General features: G+C 36.2%; 1 protein-coding gene across 3 annotated transcripts in view; it reads right to left on the reverse strand.

Moving 5' to 3' along the window:
* The window catches only part of POT1 (protection of telomeres 1), an 82844-nt gene that overhangs the window by 58553 nt on the left and 1902 nt on the right, over nt 1-22389 (reverse strand). For all 3 annotated transcript variants that reach the window (XM_043589395.1, XM_043589397.1, XM_043589396.1), the window contains exons 3-4: nt 14837-14909; nt 10652-10743 (exon numbers count right to left, since the gene is read on the reverse strand). In XM_043589395.1, the coding sequence (XP_043445330.1) occupies nt 10652-10743; nt 14837-14909 (165 nt within the window). The remainder of the gene's footprint in view (nt 1-10651; nt 10744-14836; nt 14910-22389) is intronic.

Consider the following 22389-nt stretch of genomic DNA (forward strand, 5'->3'; position numbering starts at 1 on the left):
GTAATTCTGAATGTCATATAAATTTTTATTTTTATTATTATTTAAAAACAGGAATGATTTCTATAAAATGGAAAACTTTTTATAGGTTAGCCTACACATGTTTAATGTTTTCTGAATATAAGATTGAGACTATCATTTCCTCTGAAAGGGCATCAACAATGTAGCCATAGACTAGTGCAATGTCCTAATTCATGGACCAGGAAAACACCAACTAAATCACTTGAAAATTGCTATTTAGTGAGAGTTCAAAAATCAATGCTTACCTCAATTTGTATAAGTTTGCACAAATAATGAAGAGACAAGAGATGAACCAAGAGTAATAAGAATGAAATTTAAATGAAACTAAATATCAGAGTTGAGAGACTACATTGAGAAAGACATTTCATTAGTGTAAAAACTCCACACTGTCACAAAGCTAACGTATGTACATATAAATCCAGAATATGAAAATAAATGAGAAATTTCCATTTATATACTAATATGAAAAAAATATTTTCTTTCTACTTAGGTTTATAATAGTAATAAGAAGCCAATTCCCATTTATTCCTGCCTCTCTCATTCTTTAAACTGCCTTATTTTCTAAATACTGGAACATATACATTCAACATGTTTTATATTTATGCGTTATATATATTATTCTACTCTTCTAATTTTAACACCAAAATCTGAAGATACATAAAAACTCCTGGGCTTCAGGCAGCTTCCTTCAATAATCTTAATTTCCACCAAATGGAAGCCTTCTGCATTACTGACTTTTGCTTTGTACATACAAGAAAGGGTCCCGTGTCAATCCCAGGATTCTCTACTTAGACCTATTAAACAAGGCTGTGAACACCTTGAAGACAGGGGTCATGTGTTATTCTGCTCTGTATTTATAGAGCTTGGCCCAAAGTAGGCCCTCCATGAACAAATTGAATCAAAGTATAGACCTTATATTGCCTTTCTAAGATCTCTAGCTCTATTCAGATATTTTAAGTCTGAAAATTTCTGCATTTTTTCCATTCTTTACATGAGACTGCAAACAAAATTGTCTGTGTTGATAATGCTAAATAAACACAACTCTTCATAGTTAAATGGGAGAAAATTATCCTCACTGAATATTCTTTATGTTTTTACCATGTTTTTAGGCAGTTTTAATGGGAAATAAAATAAGCAGTAAGATTGCTTCTGGAATAAATTACTTTTATAAACTGAAAAATATGCAATGCTTTCAACTTCAGACCAATATATTCTGATTTAAATGAAAACTTACGACTTTAGTCTAAGATTTAAAGTTGTTTAATCAAACTAACACAGGAAGATACACAGAAGTAGGGAATCATTGATTTATCAGTTCTAAATTCTCTTAAAAGCACAAAAACTAACCTATCTCATGTCCTTTGCTATTTTACTTGAAAATATCTTAAATATTATATGAAAAGAAATCTACTAAATACAAGTGTTAGTGCTACGGATGAATATTTTTCTATTTTTATGTATAAACTTAAGAATAATGAATATTTAATAACGAAAACATTTTAAATAGAATACATCATTAAAAGCAGGACATTAGCATTAGTAAGAAAAAATTTTTCAAAAGTAATTCTACTTTAACTTAGCAATACAATTCAGTAAAAGGTTATAAGAAAACTTTTCTTCTAGGACAAAATCAACATAGAATAACAACCAAAATTCTTTAAGGAAAGAAAAACAATGTGTTTATTTACTATATTTATAAAGATGAACTTATATTTGAATATATGTATATACACACACACAAACTGCTAAAGGCCCTCAGAGATCTCATCCCCACCAACATGGCCTGTTTTATTTCCAGATATGTCTATACAATACTACACAAATCAGATTCTCTTATATGCCTACTGCTTTTTCACATAACATTCTTTGCTTATCCTGAGCCCCACTAATAATAAATAGCATTGTTCTCTTTTGCATATGGCTGATCCTATCTATCTTTTAAAGCCTGGACTGTAAATGCTTCTTATGTGGTCTATCCTAGATTGTCTGAGAAAAAAAAATTCACCCTTCTTCTGAACTCAACTTATGCAGTATTTTAATTTTTTTTCACTTGTGTGTTATTTACAAAGATTTCTTAATGTTTGTAATGCTCTTAGAAGTCTGTAAGATCCCTGGGACTAAGAATGTCTTATCTACCTACATATCCCATACAAGCGACTGAAGGGGCTTCTGTTCATAGCGAGTGCTCAAAAGAGTATATGTTAAATAAATTAATTAATACTGGTAAAATTAAAGTACAAATCTAAACAAAAGACGGGAAAAAATGAACAGTTCTTAGAATCCAGTTCCCATGAATTACAAATCATAATAGCTTTTAAATTAATTCAAATGCACAGAGGATAAGAAAGATAACCATATAATAGGCAGTATTAGTTTGTATAAACATTCATTAGATTGAGCTGAAAATGAGATTTAATATGCATTGTTCTAATTTCTAAGCTTCTGAAAAGAGCATACTGAAGCCATTCAAACAAGAATAGGAATTACACAGTTCAGTGCTAAGAGTGTATACTGATATACAAAGCAGGTATTTATCTCCATCTGCTGAAAAAAGTATTAGGAGGCAGCCAGCCTGAGAAGAATACCATATGACTTAAAGTGGTAAGGCTTTATCAGTATCTGTGCATGAACACGCTGAAAATAAAAACACATTTGGTATACCTGAAATCTTTTAACCTACTCCGGATACTCAGTTATCAACAAGTGGGTCATTTCCCTTTTGTGTGTGACCTACTCTCTCACAGTGCCTTAAAAGGAGTGAGCCTTTGTTATTAAACAATTTCCTTTTGGGTTTAGCCAATAAGAATACATCTACTGCAAACCAGTTTCACAGAAAAATCAATGAAATCAGCACAGGAGTTTTTTAACATCAAGAAGTGTTTTTTAATAATCAACAGTAAACCTAAAAAGAAAAAAAAAAAATCAGGCAACTTATTTGCATATTAACAAATGTGATTTTTATATGCCAATATCTTATAATCAGTGGTGGAATAAGAAATTAATATGTGACTAACAAAAATGTAAACTACAAGACTAGTGAATTAATTTGCTAAGTTTTAATAGATGGTATATCCAAAATTCTCAAGCTGTTACACTTACTGAGTAGAAAATGGACAGAGAAAATATGAAAAAATTGATAGTCCAAAAAGAAAAACCCTTATTTAATAGGCATTAAGTAATTTTTACTATAGTGACCTTGCAAATCTTGTTATCATACCTCAAAACACCATTAAAGAAGGAAAGAGTACAGGGAGAAGCCAGGAATCTGACGTCATTGGTAGGGTAGTGACTGACAGAAAATGTTTTTCTAATATAAAACACATATTTCATGAGCATTAACATCTATTTGGTCACATAATGCCAAGAACTTAATTGGAAGTAATATATGTCAGATTGGCATAAAACCCAAAATCTTTAAATGGTTTAGAAACCACTATATGATCGGATGCCCACCATCTCACCAGCCATATATTGTTGTGACCCACTCTGGAATTCTGCCTTCTCCTCACTCAGGGCCTTTGTATACGCTGTTCTTTCTGACTAACCCACTCTCTTGGTACCCACCTTCCTTCTTTCTGTTACTTTTCTCATTCTACTACTCAATCTTCTTAGTTATGTATCATATCTGGATAAAATAATCACATAACAGTTGTTTAAGTCCCTCTACTCCACTGAGCACTTTCCCACGATGCAAGGTCCATAACCCTCTTATTCAGTTAAGATGTTTCTGACATCCGGTACAGAAGACCAAAAACACTCAAGTGTTTGGACAACTAAATGAATAATCAAATACGTGGTGGGGGAGGGAGATATATATATATAAAACCCTCATTAAATAAACTGTGCAAGTACTACAAAACTTACTGCATAGAATCTTAGCATCTCACAACTGAAAACAGGACTTTAGAGATCATATACTCAAACATGTTCATTTTTCAGATAAGAAAATAAGGACCAGAGAGGATAAGTCTAAGGTCACATCCAGCTAACGAGTTGTAGATTAAGACGAGAATCCCGATCTCCTCACTATTCTACATCTTTCAGAACTAAATCTCACAGGGATGGATACACAATGTACTGATAAACATCTATAATTCTGAAGGTTTTGTGACAAAACTTTTTTTAACTTTCAAAATACTTTGAAAGTCTTTCCTCATATTTTATATGCATATATTAAATGTTAAATCTCACTTTAAAGGAAAGCTTAAACTCAAAAAAATGCCTCAAATGGAGAGAGGTTCAGTTACTGTATGTGTATTCCTACAAAATGTATCATTAGTTTAGCAAAGCAAGGATTATAGTTTTGTTAAAATTCATTTTAATGTTTTAGGATTTTTGTTGTAATCAAATATGGAGCTAACCTTAAGGGAATAAGCAAGTGACAAATGAGAAAGGCTTAAGAATTGAATTAGAAAATCCATTATTTTATGCAAAAAGTTTTACTTTTGATTTTCAACAATTTTTAACCTTAATACTACAAACTCTAAAATAAATAGCCTAATTAGACCTCCCAAATGATCAGCATTCATGAATTTAAACCCAGAAAGATTTTAAAGTAAACTGTGACCTCAGACTTCTCACCATTGTACTTTAAAAAGGAGAAACTCTGACTTATCATTAACATCCTCTGTTATCTGACAAGTACTAATTAGCTAGTGTAGTTCTATTCTATTTTAATGAATACCTGTTTAAAATATATTTCAACTGCAGAAAACACCTTTCATATGCCAGTTAGGTAAAATACTAATATCTCATACATTGTGCATGTTTTGTAGATGCACTGCCCATGTTCTGCTAATCCATTATATTAGAACTCTTGTTTCCAAATAGGAATTTAATTTAAAAAATGTAAAGAAGAAAGATGAAAATGTCTTTAAAATATAAACAGATCCAGGCATCTGGGTGGCTCAGTCGGTTGAGCGACCAACTCTTGATTTCAGCTTAGGTCATGCATGATCTTACAGTTGGTGGGATTGGGCACTGTGTCGGGCTCCGTGGTGACAGCATAGAGCCTGCTTGGGATTCTCTTCTCCCTCTCTCTCTCTCTCTCTCTCTGCCGCTCTCCTGCTCATGCTCTCACTCTCTCTCAAAGTTAAATGAAAATAAAATAATAAAATAGAATAGAACAGAAAATAGAATAAAATAAAATATAAAATCTAGACCTCTAATATTTAATACCATGTATTTATTTTTAAAACCCTTCTCTAAAGATGTCTAAGATATGTTGTAAAATAAAGCAACTCACAAAACATGAATAATATTGTCATTTGACGAAAAATGTGCATATATGAGCTCATCTGTGTGCACACACAGATACACACATACAGAAGTATACACATAACTATACACATACAGGACAGCTGGAAAGATGAAAGGAGAAGCAGCACAGTGGTGGTTTTATCTAACAAAGGGACTAGGCACTGGGAAAGGGGCAGCTTTGGCTTTCCCGGTTATACTCTTCCATAGCACTTGAATGTTTTTTAAACCCATGACCATGGGGCGCCTGGGTGGCAGTTGGTTAAGCGTCCGACTTCGGCTCAGGTCATGATCTCACGGTCCGTGAGTTTGAGCCCCGCGTCAGGCTCTGTGCTGACAGCTCAGAGCCTGGAGCCCATTTCAGATTCTGTGTCTCCCTCTCTCTCTGCCCCTCCCCTGTTCATGCTCTGTCTCTGTCTCAAAAATAAATAAACGTTAAAAAAAAAATAAAAATAAATAAAACCATGACCAGACAAGAAAAACACAATCTTCTAAACCAAATATTTACAAGATTTAACCCAAGTCCACATGATCTTCCTGAGGCAAGAAAAGAATACAGTCGTGGAGATAGAGTCATGTCTCCACTTACTACTACAAGTCCTGTAACAAATCTTAGCTTCACAGTGGTTATCTTCTTAAAACTATGATGACCCTTACCACAGAGGGTTATTAAAAGTTCAAATGATAAACATATATAGAAGCACTTTGTAATCCATAAAATTCCATACAAATTTAATATCCTAAATAAAAGGATTAGGAAAAAAAAAAAAACACTAAACAGTAGAAGCTGGCTATCACAAATGTCTGAAAAAGAAAAAATGTTTTCTATTACGTACTTCTTAAGCAAAATCTAGCTAACAGTCTCCTAAGTATAGCCATTATCATTGGCTATCGAACTATATAAAATAAAAAATAGATGACACCGAAGTTCATTTTCCTTAAATCACTAGAAATCAATATTTACAATTTCTTTATATCATTATACTTCAAGGCGACCAACTATGCTAGCCAGAAAACCTCTCTAAAAGTTCTAAACCACCCCTTTACAAAAACATAAACACACACATGCATGTGCACAGTCACAGAAACACCCTTCGAGTAAAGAGGAAGTATAAGATAGAGATCCATACACTTAAGTAAAATAATTTTTTAAATGTATACATAAAAAATATAACACACACTTTTCTCATACAAACTCTACCTAGAACATTTCCCTCAAAGATACACTTTTGTATTGTTTTTTAAAAATGTTTCTAAGAATTTTTTTAAAATGTTTATTTATTTTTGAGACAGAGAGAGACAGAGTATGAATGGGGGAGGGTCAGAGAGAGGGAGACACAGAATCTGAAGCAGGCTCCAGGCTCTAAGCTGTCAGCACAGAGCCGGACGCAGGGCTCGAACTCACGGACCGCGAGATCATGACCTGAGCCGAAGTTGGACGCTCAACCAACTGAGCCACCCAGGTGCCCCAAGAATTTAAGAATGTAAAACACTGTATTCATATTAGCACTTAACTTTCACAAATTCTTCTAAAAATAATACAGGATTTTTACAAGATACTCATTTCTAATATCAAATCATTATCATTTCTGTATAATGTGGTCACATAACTGACTACTATTAGAATTCAATATTAACACAACTATATACCATAATAGAATCATATGAAATTCTGCCCTTAAAAAGCAGTTCTTAATGGCTGTGGGTTCATGGATCTCTCAGGATGAGTTATAAATGGCCTTCTGGGGGGGGGGGGGGGCACATGTACATTTACATACACATTTAGTTGATTCAAAAGCATCTTCTGATGATCTATACACTGCTGGGGGCTCACTGGAAATCTCCGCATCCTAGAATACTCATCTTCATCTACAAACTAATGGTCCTTTCACAAAAATTAAGTAGGCTTTAATTTAATAGCTAGTTGACTCTTTAAAAAAGATAATAGAGCCTCCCTTCTGATCATGCATTAAAATTGTCTTTTCTCTGCAGCAGGAATTTAAAGCAGATAATTTAATGTCTTACTTATTAAAAAATATCAGGAGAGAAGAAAGCAAAGGCAACTTTAATGATGTGAGCAAGTTGAAAGGAAGCTGACTATAATTTCCTGGCCCTGGTGTGTGAAATCTCCAAAATCTCTCTGTTAAAAGTGTACCTCTTTGCAGATGGAAAGAGTTCATCTGAATTAAGAGCATAAAACTACATTTCATATGTATTTCACATCCCCTGTAATCCACGAACACTAAATATTACTAATTCAATGTATTAGAGCAAAACTTGCCTATGCATACCTAGTAGCATAAAAAATGAGGAAGCATTAACAGCATTTGTTTGTTTTTGTTTTGTTTTTGCAAGGATGAAGAGCCAGAGAAATTGTCTGTTAAAGCTAGTTTCACATGCAAATTAGTCACCAAACTGGTATTGTTTCATTTTTCCCTATCTAACAAAGTACTGTAACATACCATTTTCTAGTTCAGAGGAAAAAGGATATGTAAGGTTTTTTTTTTCCCCCCAAATAAGTGAAACTTCCCTTGTTAAACACCTACTTAATATTCTCACTTTCATCCATATTCTCCTTTCTCCTTCACCTCATCATTTCTGAAGAATATCTCCCTTAAAAAATGGCATGATTTCAGATCTTAAGCACTGAATTTTTTAGAACTGCCATCCTGAATATTAATTATTTTACCTAAGCCGAAATAAAGTCATGTCTTCAAGGGCAAGAAGAAGAAGAACATGCCTTTACTGGAGGCACCCACAAAAGTGCTCTATCAAAACAGCCGTATAGAGCAACTGCTTACTACCCTACCTAAGTGGCCTGAAGCAGACGGTCAGGTAACACTTCACTTTTAAGTACATTTGCTTCTGGAACTCTGCTGTACCACATCAACTAGATTAGAACTATACATCTCAAATTTTTAAAACTGTACCCCAAATTACTCTAGCTATCATTCTGAGAGAAAGTCTGATAAAATGTACTAGGAGTTTCAGTACATAAATTACACAGCAAATACCTTATTTCCTTAAATTCTAAAAGTAAGATTTTAAAATATACCAGTGATGTAATAACAACTTTTCACAGGAGGGAAAAACCACTATGCTGATTCTCCTTCCCTTTCACATTATAAATTAGGAAGAAATTAACTGATTTACCACCTCTTCACAGAAGCTTTAGCAAAAAAGACAAAACTTGAGTTTGGCAATCTATTCCCAAAATGCTTATAGAAAAAAACAAAAAAAAGGCAGATTTTCTTACAGTTTCCTTGACATAGATCTTTATTCTAGACTCCAAAGACAGATTTTACAAAATAGCACCATTTCTCAAGTCCACAGAACTATTGATACATCACCAGTTTCTGAAACTACTGTATGTCGGACTGATTCAGAATTCACAGCTAATCCAACATTCTCATTTCATATTTGATTAAATGTATATCTGGAGATTATCAATGGTTACTCAAAATCCAGTAATTAACTGGAAGCCACACTCTGGGGCTCAGACTCAGTTGCCCTTTCTCCACCCTGCTCTTCCTCATTGGGGCTGCACCTAACTTCAGTAAGAGAAGATAAAAAGAGTCGTAACAACAGCTGCCAGTACTGAGTTCCCACCTATTCCCAGCAGTAGGCACATTTATCTCTAATCCAAACAACAATCCAGAAAGGTAGGTATTATTATCCCTATCTTACGATTTGTTTAAAGATTTTTTTTAATTAATTTTTATTGTTTAACTTAAGATTTTTCTAATAAAAAAATTTTTAACAATTTTTTTAATCTTTAAAGATTAAAATAAAAAAGGCTGAATGGAATTAAGTGTTTTGCCCCAGTCACACCTGCTAGGATTTAGACACTCTGACCCCCTACTGCATCTGGAACATGCACTCATACTTCAGAGTGTTTGTACTTGCAATTTCCTGGTCTAAAACACTCTTTTTTAAAAAAAATATTTGTTCAGTTTTGACAGAGAGACAGAGAGCGGGAGAGGGGCAGAGAGAGGGAGACACAGAATCCAAAGGAGGCTCCAGGCTCTGAGCTGTCAGCACAGAGCACGATGTGGGGCTTGAACCTACAAGCCATGAAATCATGACATGAGTCAAAGTCGGACGCTTAACCAACTGAGCCACTCAGGAGCTCTGCCATTTTAACTATTTTTAAGTGTGTAACTCAGTGGCGTTAATTACAATCACGATGCATGCAACCATCATCACTATTTCCAAAACCTTTTCATCATCCCAAACAGAAATTCTTTAACCATTAAGCAATAACTCCCCATCCCCTCCTCCCATCCCCAGACCCTGATAACCGCTAATCTACTTTCTGACTCTGAATTTGCCTAGTCCACATATTCATATGAATGGAAACACACAATAGTTGTCCTTTTGTTTTGGGGCTAGAACTTTCAGTAGAACATGGAAGAGCAGTGGTAAAATGAGCAACCTTGTTTTGTTCCTAATCTTAGGGGGAAGCTTTGATTCCTTTACCACGGAGTTTGATGTTAGCTGTGGGTTTGTCATAATTGCCCTGTATTGTGTTGAGGATTTCCATTCTATCCCGTGGTGTTTCCTGAGTGTTTTGATTATAAAAGGGTTTAGGATTTTACCAAATGCCTTTTGTGTATCAATTAAGACAACTATTTGTTTTTTCCCTTTGTTCTATTAATGTGATGTATTATAAGGATTGATTGCTGTATGATGAATCAAATTGCACTCTTAGGATAAATCCCACTTGGTCATATTGTCAATTCCTTTTAATATGCCGTTGGGTTCAGTTTGGTAGTATCTTGTTGGATTTAGGAGGCATGTATTTTGAAACAATTATTAGAAAATAACTCGAAAATACACAGTGTTATAGCTTATATTATTTTTTAGTTATTAAGAATTATTTTTAATTATGTACATATACATTGAATACTGACTATATTGAATATTAAACATTAAGATGAAGTGAGAGGAAAACTTTGTCGCTTTTTATGTCAATGATAAATTTTACAATCTCTTAAGAATGTTGCAATTTTAAAGATGTTGCTTAATATCATTTTTTTACATAACTACATATAATGAATCTATTAAGGGGCGCCTGGGTGGCGCAGTCGGTTAAGCGGCCGACTTCAGCCAGGTCATGATCTCGCGGTCTGTGAGTTCGAGCCCCGCGTCAGGCTCTGGGCTGATGGCTCAGAGCCTGGAGCCTGTTTCCGATTCTGTGTCTCCCTCTCTCTCTGCCCCTCCCCCCATTCATGCTCTGTCTCTCTCTGTCCCAAAAATAAATAAACGTTGAAAAAAAAAATAATGAATCTATTAAAAAAAGATCTATAGGATGAATATAGTATCAATAATTTTCAATCTACTTCTAGAACAATAAAGTAATATGAAAATGGTTTACCCCTTCATAGAAAACTTTTGCACAGTCCTTTGCTAATTTTCCAAAAAATAATACATTGATGGTGTTGATGGCTGAATCTGAATTTTCTTGTTCTACAAAGAGAAACACACATACAAAAAAAAAAGAAAAACACTTAATTAGATACAGCAGTTTTACACACACAAGAAAATTGATGACAGCTATACTCTAAAAACAATAGTTAATTCAAAATGCAATTATGAAGAATTAAAAATTTTATCATTCATTTTTAGGTTAACCTTAAGTATTGCAAAAATAATGCACAGAATGCTGTTAGGTACCAAAATCAAAATTATAACAAGTTTCAACTAGAATATATTTTATAAATTTCTATAAATATCACATTAACAGCACACAATAACTACTTTCTATTTATTTTCCATGTTTGTAATAAAAGGAAATGAAATACAACAATTACTCAATTTTTATACTGTATAACATATCATCCCCAAAACAGTTCACTGTTACTGAACTTCTAGTAATCCACAGTGTCAGTACATTAAGTTTTATTCTAGAGAAGTGATTTTCTCCTCCCACACTCACAAATGGAAAAGAATAGAGCGTGTGTAAAGACCAAAATATCTGTGACTCTGAAAATGAAATTTACTTGAGAAATAAGGAATGAATATTCTACAAGTAACCTCATTTGGATCTTCTAGGCTTTGGAAAAGAATCTGCACAATCCGCATTCTCCAGAGGTCACCTCCTGTAACCAGTGCGGTAGGGCCAAATGCTAAGACTCAGTTGTACCATCTGAGGAAAGTCTCATTCATATCAGCTTTCAAGTACTCAACTACTCCAAGAAACTGCCATCAGTTCAGATTTTTTTGAATCTATGCAGTGCATGAAAGACCTTTGCCAAACTGACAGTCCTCTGTGTGAGTCAGAACTGTTGAGTCTGCTACTCTGTCAGATCTGGTGGCACTGAGCAGTCAAATAACTAACACATGGCTGCACATTACCTCCCTTCACTTGCCTCTTCAACTCCTCAAAGCAAGTATATACATAAATTGAAACACTAATGTTTCTCAAACACATAGTGGCTTCTAATCAAAATATAACACACTTTGTTAATATTTGAAACGACCTATCAGAGGTCTGTTTCTGGCCATCATGGACTAATAAGGACTGGATTTATTCTCATCTTAAAACAACTAGGAAACTAAGAAAAAAAATATGAAACAACAGTTTTCAGGTATCAGACAACAGTAAGTGTAGGAAAGCGATCTTTCTTTTTTTAATATTTCTAAGAGAGAGAGAGAGGGAGACAGACGGACAGAGCATGAGCGGGGGAGGGGTAAAGAGAGAGGGAGACACAGAATCTGAAGCAGCTGTCAGCGCAGAGCCTGACTTGGGATTTGAACCCACGAACTGTGAGATCATGACCTGAGCCCAAATGGGACTGAACATGTGCCCCAAGTGCCCCAAGTACCCCAGAGAGCAATCTCTTCGAAGAGGAAAATAAGGCAATACCCCTGGCTTAATTCCTGGAGAGCTTCCAGGCAGCAGAAAATGGAGCTCAAATTCAAACAAAGCTCAGCAGCCTCAGTAAAGGATACTCAGTAAAGAAGAGCTCAGATACAAGGATACTAAGGTGGCTAGAATTTGCAGAGAAGAGTGTCAAATGGAAGACAGCAGCACAGACAGAGAGTGCCCTGGTGATACGAAGATGGGTGCCTACAGATCTTTGGTGGAATATTGATCTCCAATGGCATGAAGGCAAGAAGGTCAAGAAGCAGAAGAACCACTTGAAAGGAGTAGGCAGAACAGTTCTGACACTCACATAGAGCTAGGAGCTGTTCTGGTTCCAACCAGACAGAATGGTATCCTCATACGCAAAGCCTAGAATAGAGTTGTCGGAAGGGTATTTTCTTAGTGATAAGGCCAAATTAGCCTGAAGATAAAGGCTGTTCTATACACACCCCAACAAAGCTAATCAAACTGATTCTAAGAAAATTAAATATATCCTAAAATCAAGACAAATAGTATTTAAAGGATAGCAAATAAACCCAACATTAAACAATATAAAATTCTAAGCATCCAGCATCCAATAAAAAAAATTATCAGCCAAGAACATGAAGAGAAAATGGAAGATGCAAAAAAAATCTCAAAATGAACTTTCAGAGTAGAAAAATATAACATTAGAAGTTAATATGGGGCACCTGTGTGGCTCAGTCGGTTAATGACCAACTTTGGCTCAGGTCATGATCTTGCGGATCATGGGTTTGAGTCCCACATTGGGCTCTGTGCTGACAGCTCAGAGCCTGGAGCCTGCTTCGGATTCTGTGTCTCCCTCTTTCTCTGCCCCTCCTCCACTCACACTCTTTCTCTCTCTCTCAAAAATAAACAAACATTAAAAAAAAAAAAAAAAGAATTGGGGTGCCTGAGTGGCTCAGTTGGTTGGGCATCAGACTTCAGCTCAGGTCATGATCTCACAGTTTGTGAGTTCGAGCCCTGCGTTGGGCTCTGTGCTGACAGCTCGAAGCCTGGAGTCCTCTTCAGATTCTGTGTCTCCCTCTGTCTGCCCCTCCCTGGCTTGCACTCTATCTCTCGCTCTGCCTCAAAAATAAACAAACATAAAAAAATGATTTTTAAAATTAAAAAATTTTAAAACATTAAAAAAAAAAGAGGTTAATGGTATACGGAGTGGAGTTAACAGATTAAAATGAATAAACTGTTACAGAAAACTGAAAAACAGAGAAGAATCAATGAAAAGTTGATTTTATTTTTTTCAACGTTTTATTTATTTTGGGGACAGAGAGAGACAGAGCATGAACAGGGGAGGGGCAGAGAGAGAGGGAGACACAGAATCGGAAACAGGCTCCAGGCTCCGAGCCATCAGCCCAGAGCCTGACGCGGGGCTCGAACTCACGGACCGCGAGATCGTGACCTGGCTGAAGTCGGACGCCTAACCGACTGCGCCACCCAGGCGCCCCGAAAAGTTGATTTTAAAGATCAACAAAACAAATCTCTAGCCAGAATGATCAGGGGAAAAAAAATGATAGAAAGAGAGAATCAATGAAACAGAACATCACTACATTAAAAGTATATCATACCAACATTAAAAGTATATCAAAAATATATTAGGAATAACTTTAAGCCAATATACTTGACAACTAAGATGAAACAGAAAAATTCCTTTAGAAACAAACTATCAACATTACTTAAGGAAAAAAGATAACCCAAAAAGCCCCATAAAAAATGAATACATTGAACATAGGGTTTAAAAGTTTCCCATAGAGATTTCCAGGCACAGCTGGCTTCACTGATGAATTCTACAAATACTTAAGGAAGAAATAAAAGCAGATAAACTCATCCAGAAAATAAGAGGAGGCACTTAACACTCCTTTCAGGAGGACAGCATTACTCTGATACCACAGTCAAAATCACCACAGAAAAGACAGAGTTGGAACAACATCCTTCATAAACTGTTTAACCAAATATTAGTAAATCAAACTAACAATATATCAAAAGGATGATACATCAGGCCTACCACTTGATCATGCTTTATTTTTCTTCAGACATTTCTACTTAATACTAACTACTTTTGTAATTATTTATTCCCCTACAATGTAAACATCATGAAAGCAGGGACTTTGTTTTGGTCACTCACTGCTGTATCTCCCACATCTAAAACAGTATCTCATATGTAACTGGTTTTCAGCAGTTACAGAATGTTGTAGTTCAAAGTCTGTTTCCCATTCACTGCTGCAGACCTTTCTTCAAACCAATTTCAGGCTTTAGATGAGATCTATTTTGGTCCTCAAATACTCCATGGTAGCTCTTCCTAGCTTACTAGGATTATTTGAAGGTTACTAGGAAGAAGGAATAATCTCCTAACTATATCTAGGTAACAAATAACATGCTGAAAGTAGTATTTTAAGAAAGTTAAGTTTGCTAGGCTGTTTAGGTCACACTAGTGAAACTATAAGGTAGAAGCATCAGTTAGCTATTTAACAGTCTAGATATGAGATTAAAGAAATCTGAAATGAAACAGAAGCAATGGGAGAGGGGAGAGAGGATAGATAGTGGGGGAAAATTTAATGGAAAAAAATTATTTCATCCTATAGTTTCTTACACTACTGTGCCTATGTACATATATGAAGTTATCCATTTGCAGATTACAAGCAAAAGGTTAAGCAGAAATGGTCGTATTATATTGTATACCTTGTAATGCAATCTTCAAAACAGCTGTTCTATTTCCACCAGAAGTTAAAGAAGAGATAATTGAGAGTTTTCCCTAAAATGAGAAAAAACAGTTATACAGAAGAGCCAAAAGAGCTTATTATAACAGCAAGAAATAAGGAAAAAAGGGGGGAAAAAACCCCAAAAAACAAGGTACTGTGTTCATGTCACCATATTTAAGACATGAAAGTGATTTTACTAGAGCAATGTCCAAAGACCTAATTATTTAGGTTCACAATTTAACTGTTAAACAATCTTGTTAGTCAAATATTATCCAATACCTCATTTTACAGATAAAGTGAAGAGGCTCACCTTCAGTTCCCTTTTAACCTAAAAAGTTATACTCTACTAAAGAAAAACAAAAATTTTGCTCCTAGAAAGAAAGAAACACTAATTTGAAGAAGGGGCACCTGGGTGGCTCAGTTAAGTGTCCAACTTTTGATCTCGGCTCAGGTCATCATCTCACAGTTCAGGAGATCAACAGTCTCTCTCTCTGTCTCTGCCCCTCCCCCTGTTGGTGCTCTTTCTCTCTCTCTCTCAAAATAAATAAACAAACATTAAAAAAAATTTTTTTAATAAATAAAGAAGGGTTAAAAAGTGCAGAATGGTCATCTCGTAAGTAAGGTCTGTGTGGACGACGCAAAGGACGAAGGCACACATCAAGTTTAGTCCTCGGTTTTCTGTAATGAACCAGCTATCTGCTTAAAAAAGTTACTTAATCAGAGTTCCTCAGACAAAATGAAGTATTTAACCTGGTAGTTTCTGTAATTTCTTCTGGCTCTAAAATGTAATGATTCTATCAATAAATACATTATAGGTTTCTTTGAAAACTTCCATATGGAAATAAAAGTTTAAAAGACTTTTAAAATGGATCACGTAAAACATATCTCCCATGCTAATATTCTAGACTTTGATGTAACCACCACCAACAAAAAACTATGTGTGTAGACCAATTTTACTTATAAGATATGAATTCGAAAAAAATTAAAATAAGGCTATCAGTTGTGCGGGATTTGGTCAAAAGTAAAAGTAAATAGTTCCACTTAGGAGGCAGAAAGCTGGAAAAAAAACAACAAAAAGGTGGACAATGTACAAATTTCAACATCTTTCTTGACCCACCAGAGAACTGAAGTCAAAAGACAACCAACTAATCAGAAATCTAGGAAAAGAGAAAAACTTCCAATAAGACAGGGGCAACAGGCAGTTGAGGTCACAAGGCAACCAACTTATCAGAAATGTAAAGGGAAAATCTTCAGGGAAAGATGGGCGGTAACCACTTGCTCGTCTGAGGTAAAGCTGCCTGACATGTGTCAGAAAATTCATCTAATATATTTTTTTTGAACTAGGGAGAGCGCGAAGGAGGAAGGGACAGACAGAGAGAGAGGGAGAGGGAGAGAGAGAGGGAGAGAGAGAGAGATCCAAAGTGGGCTCTGCGCTGACAGCAGAGAGCCCAATAAGGGGGCTCAAACTCACAAAGGATGAGATTATGACTGGACCCAAGTCAGACACGTAACTCACTGAGCCACCCAGGTGCCCCCGTCTAACATTTTTAATACGTTGCTAAAGGCCAAGTGTGGGTAGTGACAGGACATGAAGCTTCTGGGAGCTGCAAACACAAGGGGAACTCACCCGCTTATAAGCTGTTCTCCACAAACCTGACAAAGTTGAGGCCAAGAGGGGGTGGGGATACAAGGATGGTAGGAGTTACAGTAGGAAACCCTGCCTGGATGTTCCCCATCTTTCTCAGAACAAAGTCCTTGAACTGCTGGGAGAAGAGCAACAAACGTATCTTACTAGAGCTTCAGTGAAAAAACCTGCTGTAGGAAAAAAAAACACTCTCTACCCCTTCAAGTGATAAGCAGGAAAAGGTATACAGGTGTTGAGGGCCAGACCTACAACTAAGGACAGGCCAGAATCACTAAGAAGACCTCACCCACAAGACTGAGGTGGCACTGCCCGACAAGACTGAGGCTAAACTGGAACAGAGAACATCCACTCATCGCAAGACTAACAAGTGTCTAGTAAAAATCAACATGACCCACTATTGAGACAGAAGCAAAGAACTGGGAGAGAAACTTTAGCTGAGGCTAAGCACAAAGAAAAGACCTAAAACTAGACAATAAGAAAACCCCTCTGGCCAACCAGACCCCATCCTACATACAAAGTAACTCTAAAGGAATTAAAAGCTTGTAGTGCACCGAAGTAACCAGAACAACAACAAATCCCAAACTTCGCTCAACTTCTAACTGGATTAACTCAACACCACACAAAAGGCTGAGCAGAAAGGCCTGCACTTTTCCAGGAATAAAAACTACTGAATATGGTTTCCGCTGCTCTTCACAAGAGCCAGAGTTTACAACAACAAATTACAGAGGCATACATTAAAAAACAAACAAACAAACAAAAAAACAAACAGGAAAGAACACTGTCAAGACACAAAGCAATCAAGAGAACCTCAATCAGGTTAAATTCATCAAACCGAACTCAAAACAGATGCTTTTGTTACTCTTGCACCTGATCTCACCGGATGTACGCTCTAAGTGAGAGTCCAGAATGACTGAAAAAAATGTGATGTTATGCTTTCTGGAATGGGATACACAGGTCGATAATAATGGAGAGCAATAAATGCAAGCAACTAGGGAGAGATGTCCAGCACCTGGGGAGAAGTCCCCCCAAACCTGGAAAAGGAACTCCTTAAACATCAGGAGGTAAAGGGGAAAGAAGGAATTTTAATCTTTGTCTTTCATGACTATTCCAGAAGCCGTCCCCTCACCACAAAGGAAAGGTCCTGGAGCTGCTCTCACAAACTATAGGAAACTCTGAAAACTAACTGCATCCCCACCTGAGGGGCATGGCCCAGCTCCTGTACCTTCAATAGAAGATACTTTCAAATGATTCCACAACTTACAGGGCAAATGAACTGGACAAGTAGGCCAGATTTAAGTGACTGCCCTCAAACAGTCTCTCTGAACACAAGGACTAAACTGAAGTACTAGGAATAAACTGGGGGCCTTAGGTCTTCCCAGCTGGCAGACCACACAGAGGACCTGTTAACTTATGTTGCCTGATTGATCCACATCCTTTCTTGAGGACCCCTAACAACTGTAAACTCTTTGTTTCCAAGGGTAGCATGTATGCCCTTAGTATCGTGCTTCCTGTGTGAAAAGCAGAAATTAACTAAAAACAAACAGTATGATTTGCTCCTAGGGATAGTTATAAAAAATATTCAAAAGTTTAAGAAAACACCCTCAGTTGATTATGCGGCCCTCAGTTATATATAAAGTAGGCAGTTTTATTCACAGTAAGAGTTATTCCATTAGAACGATAATACAAAATTTGTTCCTGTCTTCAGCTGAAGTGAGCAGAGAAAAATGGAGGCTGAACTAAAGATTAAGCTTTGAAGTTTAAGGATGACTGTATAATGAGAGACTTGCAGGGGGGATTTATGTCCCCAGTTGTTTACATTTCATTTCAATAAGGGGTGGTTGAAACCTAGAGACATTTCTCTATGTTGCAAACGATGTATGTACATTAGGGAGATTAGGTTTCTCTCTGTCTCTCAGGAGGGGAAGGTAAAGCTGGGTAGCTATCCTATATAAACTCCCAGATTCATAATTTCAAGGTTCCTTTTCCTACAGCACAAGAAATCCCCTTTATACACACAGGAAGACTTTTGATCCTCACTGTACTGTCTTGAATGAGGAAGGTGGGGATAGAAAACTGATGCAGTCACTGCTGAGAGTAAAAATAATAGCTGGCTTATACTCCAGAAATCTGCTAGCTTCCAGGATAAAAGTCAATTAGTATTAGATATTAAAAATGTATCATCCCATCATTATAAGAGTGGGGTTTTCCTAAGGTCAGTGCCTCTCAAAAGGGATACAAATGCTTTTGTGCACAGTAGGAACCTGATCTATTTGGCTCCCTGTCTCCTGACCAACCAAATCTGCACACCAACTCGAAAGGTGGATTATACACTGTTGCTTAAGAACTACTTGACCACTTGACATTTACCCCAAATGAAATGAATACCTACGTTTATGTAAAAATTTGTATGAGCATTTATAGCTGCTTCACTCATCAGTATAAAAAACTGGAAAGAATCCAAATACTGCTACACTGAGGAACGAAGAAATGGACTGTGATGGAATTCTAGTCACCAATAAAAAGGAAAAGTACTAATAAACAGCAACCTGGAAGAATCTTGAATGCATCATGCTTGCTAAGTGAAAGAAGCCAGCCTCAAAAGGCTACTTAGTGCAGGATTCCATCTACATGGCATTCTTGAAAGGTAAAAGTATACTGTCTGAAAATTGGTAAAAAGTGGTTGCCAGAGGTTGGAATTGGGAGTAGCACCTGACTATAAAATTCTGGGGGGTGATGGACTGTTATGCAGCTTAATTATGTTTGTGGTTATATGTTTTTATACATCTGTCAAAACTTGCAGAACTGTATACTGAAAAGTGAATTTAGCGGTAAAATGCATTTAATAAAATTCAAGAAACATTAAGTAAGAGATATTTGCAGGCTAAAAACGGTTATGTGGAACGCCTGGGTGGCTCAGTCGGTTTAACATCGGACTCTTGATTTTGGCTCAGCTCATAATCTCAGTCATGGGATGGAGGCCCGTGTCGGGCTCTGTGCTGACATAGAGCCTGCTTGGTAGTCTCTCTTTCCCTCTCTCTCTGTCCCTCCCCCATGCTCGCAGGAGTGCTCTCTCTCTCTCAAGAATAAACTTTTTTATAAAGTATTTTTAAATTTAAAAAAGGGCTAAGGATTCAAACTGAGATATGAAAAGAGATTCATTCTGATAGATGAAAGAAGAGATTATATACTTTGACTTAACTTTTAAAAATGAGCATTGTTCATGAAAATGTGATAATCATGAGAAATGAGTAAAAGGTGTTTCCTTGGTTTAACCCTACTGAATACTAACATGTTCACTTATGTCTAAAAGGAATTATTGTAATAAAGGGCTAACATTGAAAAATAGGGGGCCTCTGGGTGGCTCAGTCAGTTGAGCATCTGACTTTTGATTTCAGTTCAGGTCATGATCTCACAGTTTGTGGGATTAAGCCCTGTATGGTTTCTACAAAAAATATAAAGAAATTCCGTTTTTCCTATAGCATAGTTGATTAAAATTTTATTTTTGCTATTGACAGTTTACAACAATTGTATTTAATTTCACCACTCATTATTAGTAACCTCGTGTAAAGTTTTAGGACTGTTGTCAAGTTTGAAAAAAATTTCTATTGAGTTTCTTTCCTATATAAGCTGTAAGATTTGTAACAATTGTCCTCAAAGTAGTTTCAGACTCCATAGTTTCAGTACTTATTTTTGTCCACCAACTACACACACCCGATGCTAGGTGTGACAGTATATATCCATACCCTGGTACAACTTCGGTCCCCATACTTTTCTCCTACACTACCCAGTGAGTTGGAATGTTCCTGGAAAACATTCCTACACCAGAAGAGCTGGCATATGCTACCTATAAGCAGAAGTAACTGCAAACCACACAAATATATCTCACTAAAATTATTCCATAAGTCAACTTCCCCTTAACTACCTTCCAAAAATGTTCTCAGCCACTCCAAAGGCCACTCGATAAGACAGAAAATGTGATGGAGGGGGAGTCAAAATGGAAAGAGACACCAATCTTAACCACTCTAGGTTAAAACATCCCATTTGTGTAAATTTTACAAATACGTGAAAATGTAAATTCATTTCTAAGACCCCTAACATGGGCTTAGAAGGGCTTGTTCAAGTAGAGTCTTTGAAGCTTCAACTTTACTAACTGCAAAATAATTTTGTCACTGGTCAATGGGATTATGGTACATTATTTTCACTGAAAACCGATACCAGGTAAATTCCTTGCCTGAAGGCATGTTGTTATGATATCATTATCTTTACCAGCATTTACCAAATGCTTTGAATTTACTAAGTAAGCAAGTTACATCTAATCTTCATTGCATTTCTATGAAGTAGGTTCTATTATAATTCCTAGTTTACAAATGAAAAAAATAAGGTATCAACAGGTAAAATCACTTCTAATTACATAGCTAGTAAATGGTGGAACTGTGCTTAAATCCAGTCAGCATATCTTCAGGACCTCCACTCCTTTTTAGAATACTAAACTATTATAGGAGTAAGTTTGTGACCAGGGCCTGTGAGTTTGAGTTTGGAAGTGTGTTGGTGGAAGAGGGATGGGACAAGGGGAGAACAGAAGAGAAAAGGAAATGCGGATAAATTTTTAAAAATTGAATTTATTTCACTTTAGTGCAGTAGTTAGTTATGAAGATGATTTTAGGTGGCGCAAAAGCCAGTCACTGTTAACCAACTGCAAAATTGACTTGGCTAAAATTAAAGTCTTCCACTCCCATTTCAGGACTATGATTTACCATGATTAAAATATCAAAATACCAGTACATATTCCTCAAAAGACATTTCCTGCTGTCACTTTCTCACCCCACATTCAATTCTCAAACCACTAAAAAGCCAACCCAGCAACACTAGTCTTTCCAAATGATCTATACTTTCTTGGCTATTATATCAAACATTCTTTTCAGACTAGACTGAGTATCTAGCAGCAACATAATGCTTTGGTTACTAGCAAAGACAATGAAAATTCAAATCACACTCAGCCACTTACTAGCTAACCTTGGATCTAACCTTGAATGAATTACTTAAACTGTATCCATTTTCCCAACTATAAAATGGGAATAATAATATCTATTTATAGGATTCTTTCAAGGATTAAAAGTGGGAATACATGTAAAGCACTTAGAAGAGTGCTTACAATATGGCAATTTATGTAAAAGTTTCTAATATTACTCATTCCTTGAAACTTACTAAATATCCAAGACACCATTCTTTCCTAGTTTTTCTCCTACACCTCTGGATCAACTCAGACTCTTATTCATGCTACCTTCTTTCACTGAAATCCTTCAACACTCCTCACTATTCTTTGGACCAAATCTCCCAGAGAAGGAAATCCTTTAAGCTCCAGATTCCCAAATCCATTTGCCTATAGGACATCACCACTTGGATACCTCCAAAAACCTATGAAGACATCCAAAACTGAACTAACTCCTCTTTCTTCCTAAACGTGTGACTCCTATTATTCTCCCAAGGCTGACAGGACTTAAATACATGGAAATTTCCTGAACTCTTGACCTCTCTCATCTAATTGCTCTCCAAGATCTGTTGATTCTACCTCTTTATTCTGTCAGTTCCAAAGCAGAAGGTCTAGATTGTAACTCCAACTCTACTACTTACGAGCTGTATCTCAGGCCAATCATTAACCTTAACCTTTTGGAAATGCAGTATCCTCACTTACAGATGAAGAATAATAGGACCTAACTCACAGGGTTTTGTGATGATTAAATGAATTGATATATGCAAAACACTTAAAATATCACCTAACTCCTAGAAAGAGCTCAATGTTAATTTTTGTTATTATAATTTTATTATGATGTTGTCTGTCTCCTTCCTATCATCTCCTCTGTTCCTGCTTCAGACCAGCATCAACTCTA

This window comes from Prionailurus bengalensis, chromosome A2 (assembly GCF_016509475.1).
Source record: "Prionailurus bengalensis isolate Pbe53 chromosome A2, Fcat_Pben_1.1_paternal_pri, whole genome shotgun sequence".
Lineage (NCBI taxonomy): Eukaryota > Metazoa > Chordata > Mammalia > Carnivora > Felidae > Prionailurus > Prionailurus bengalensis.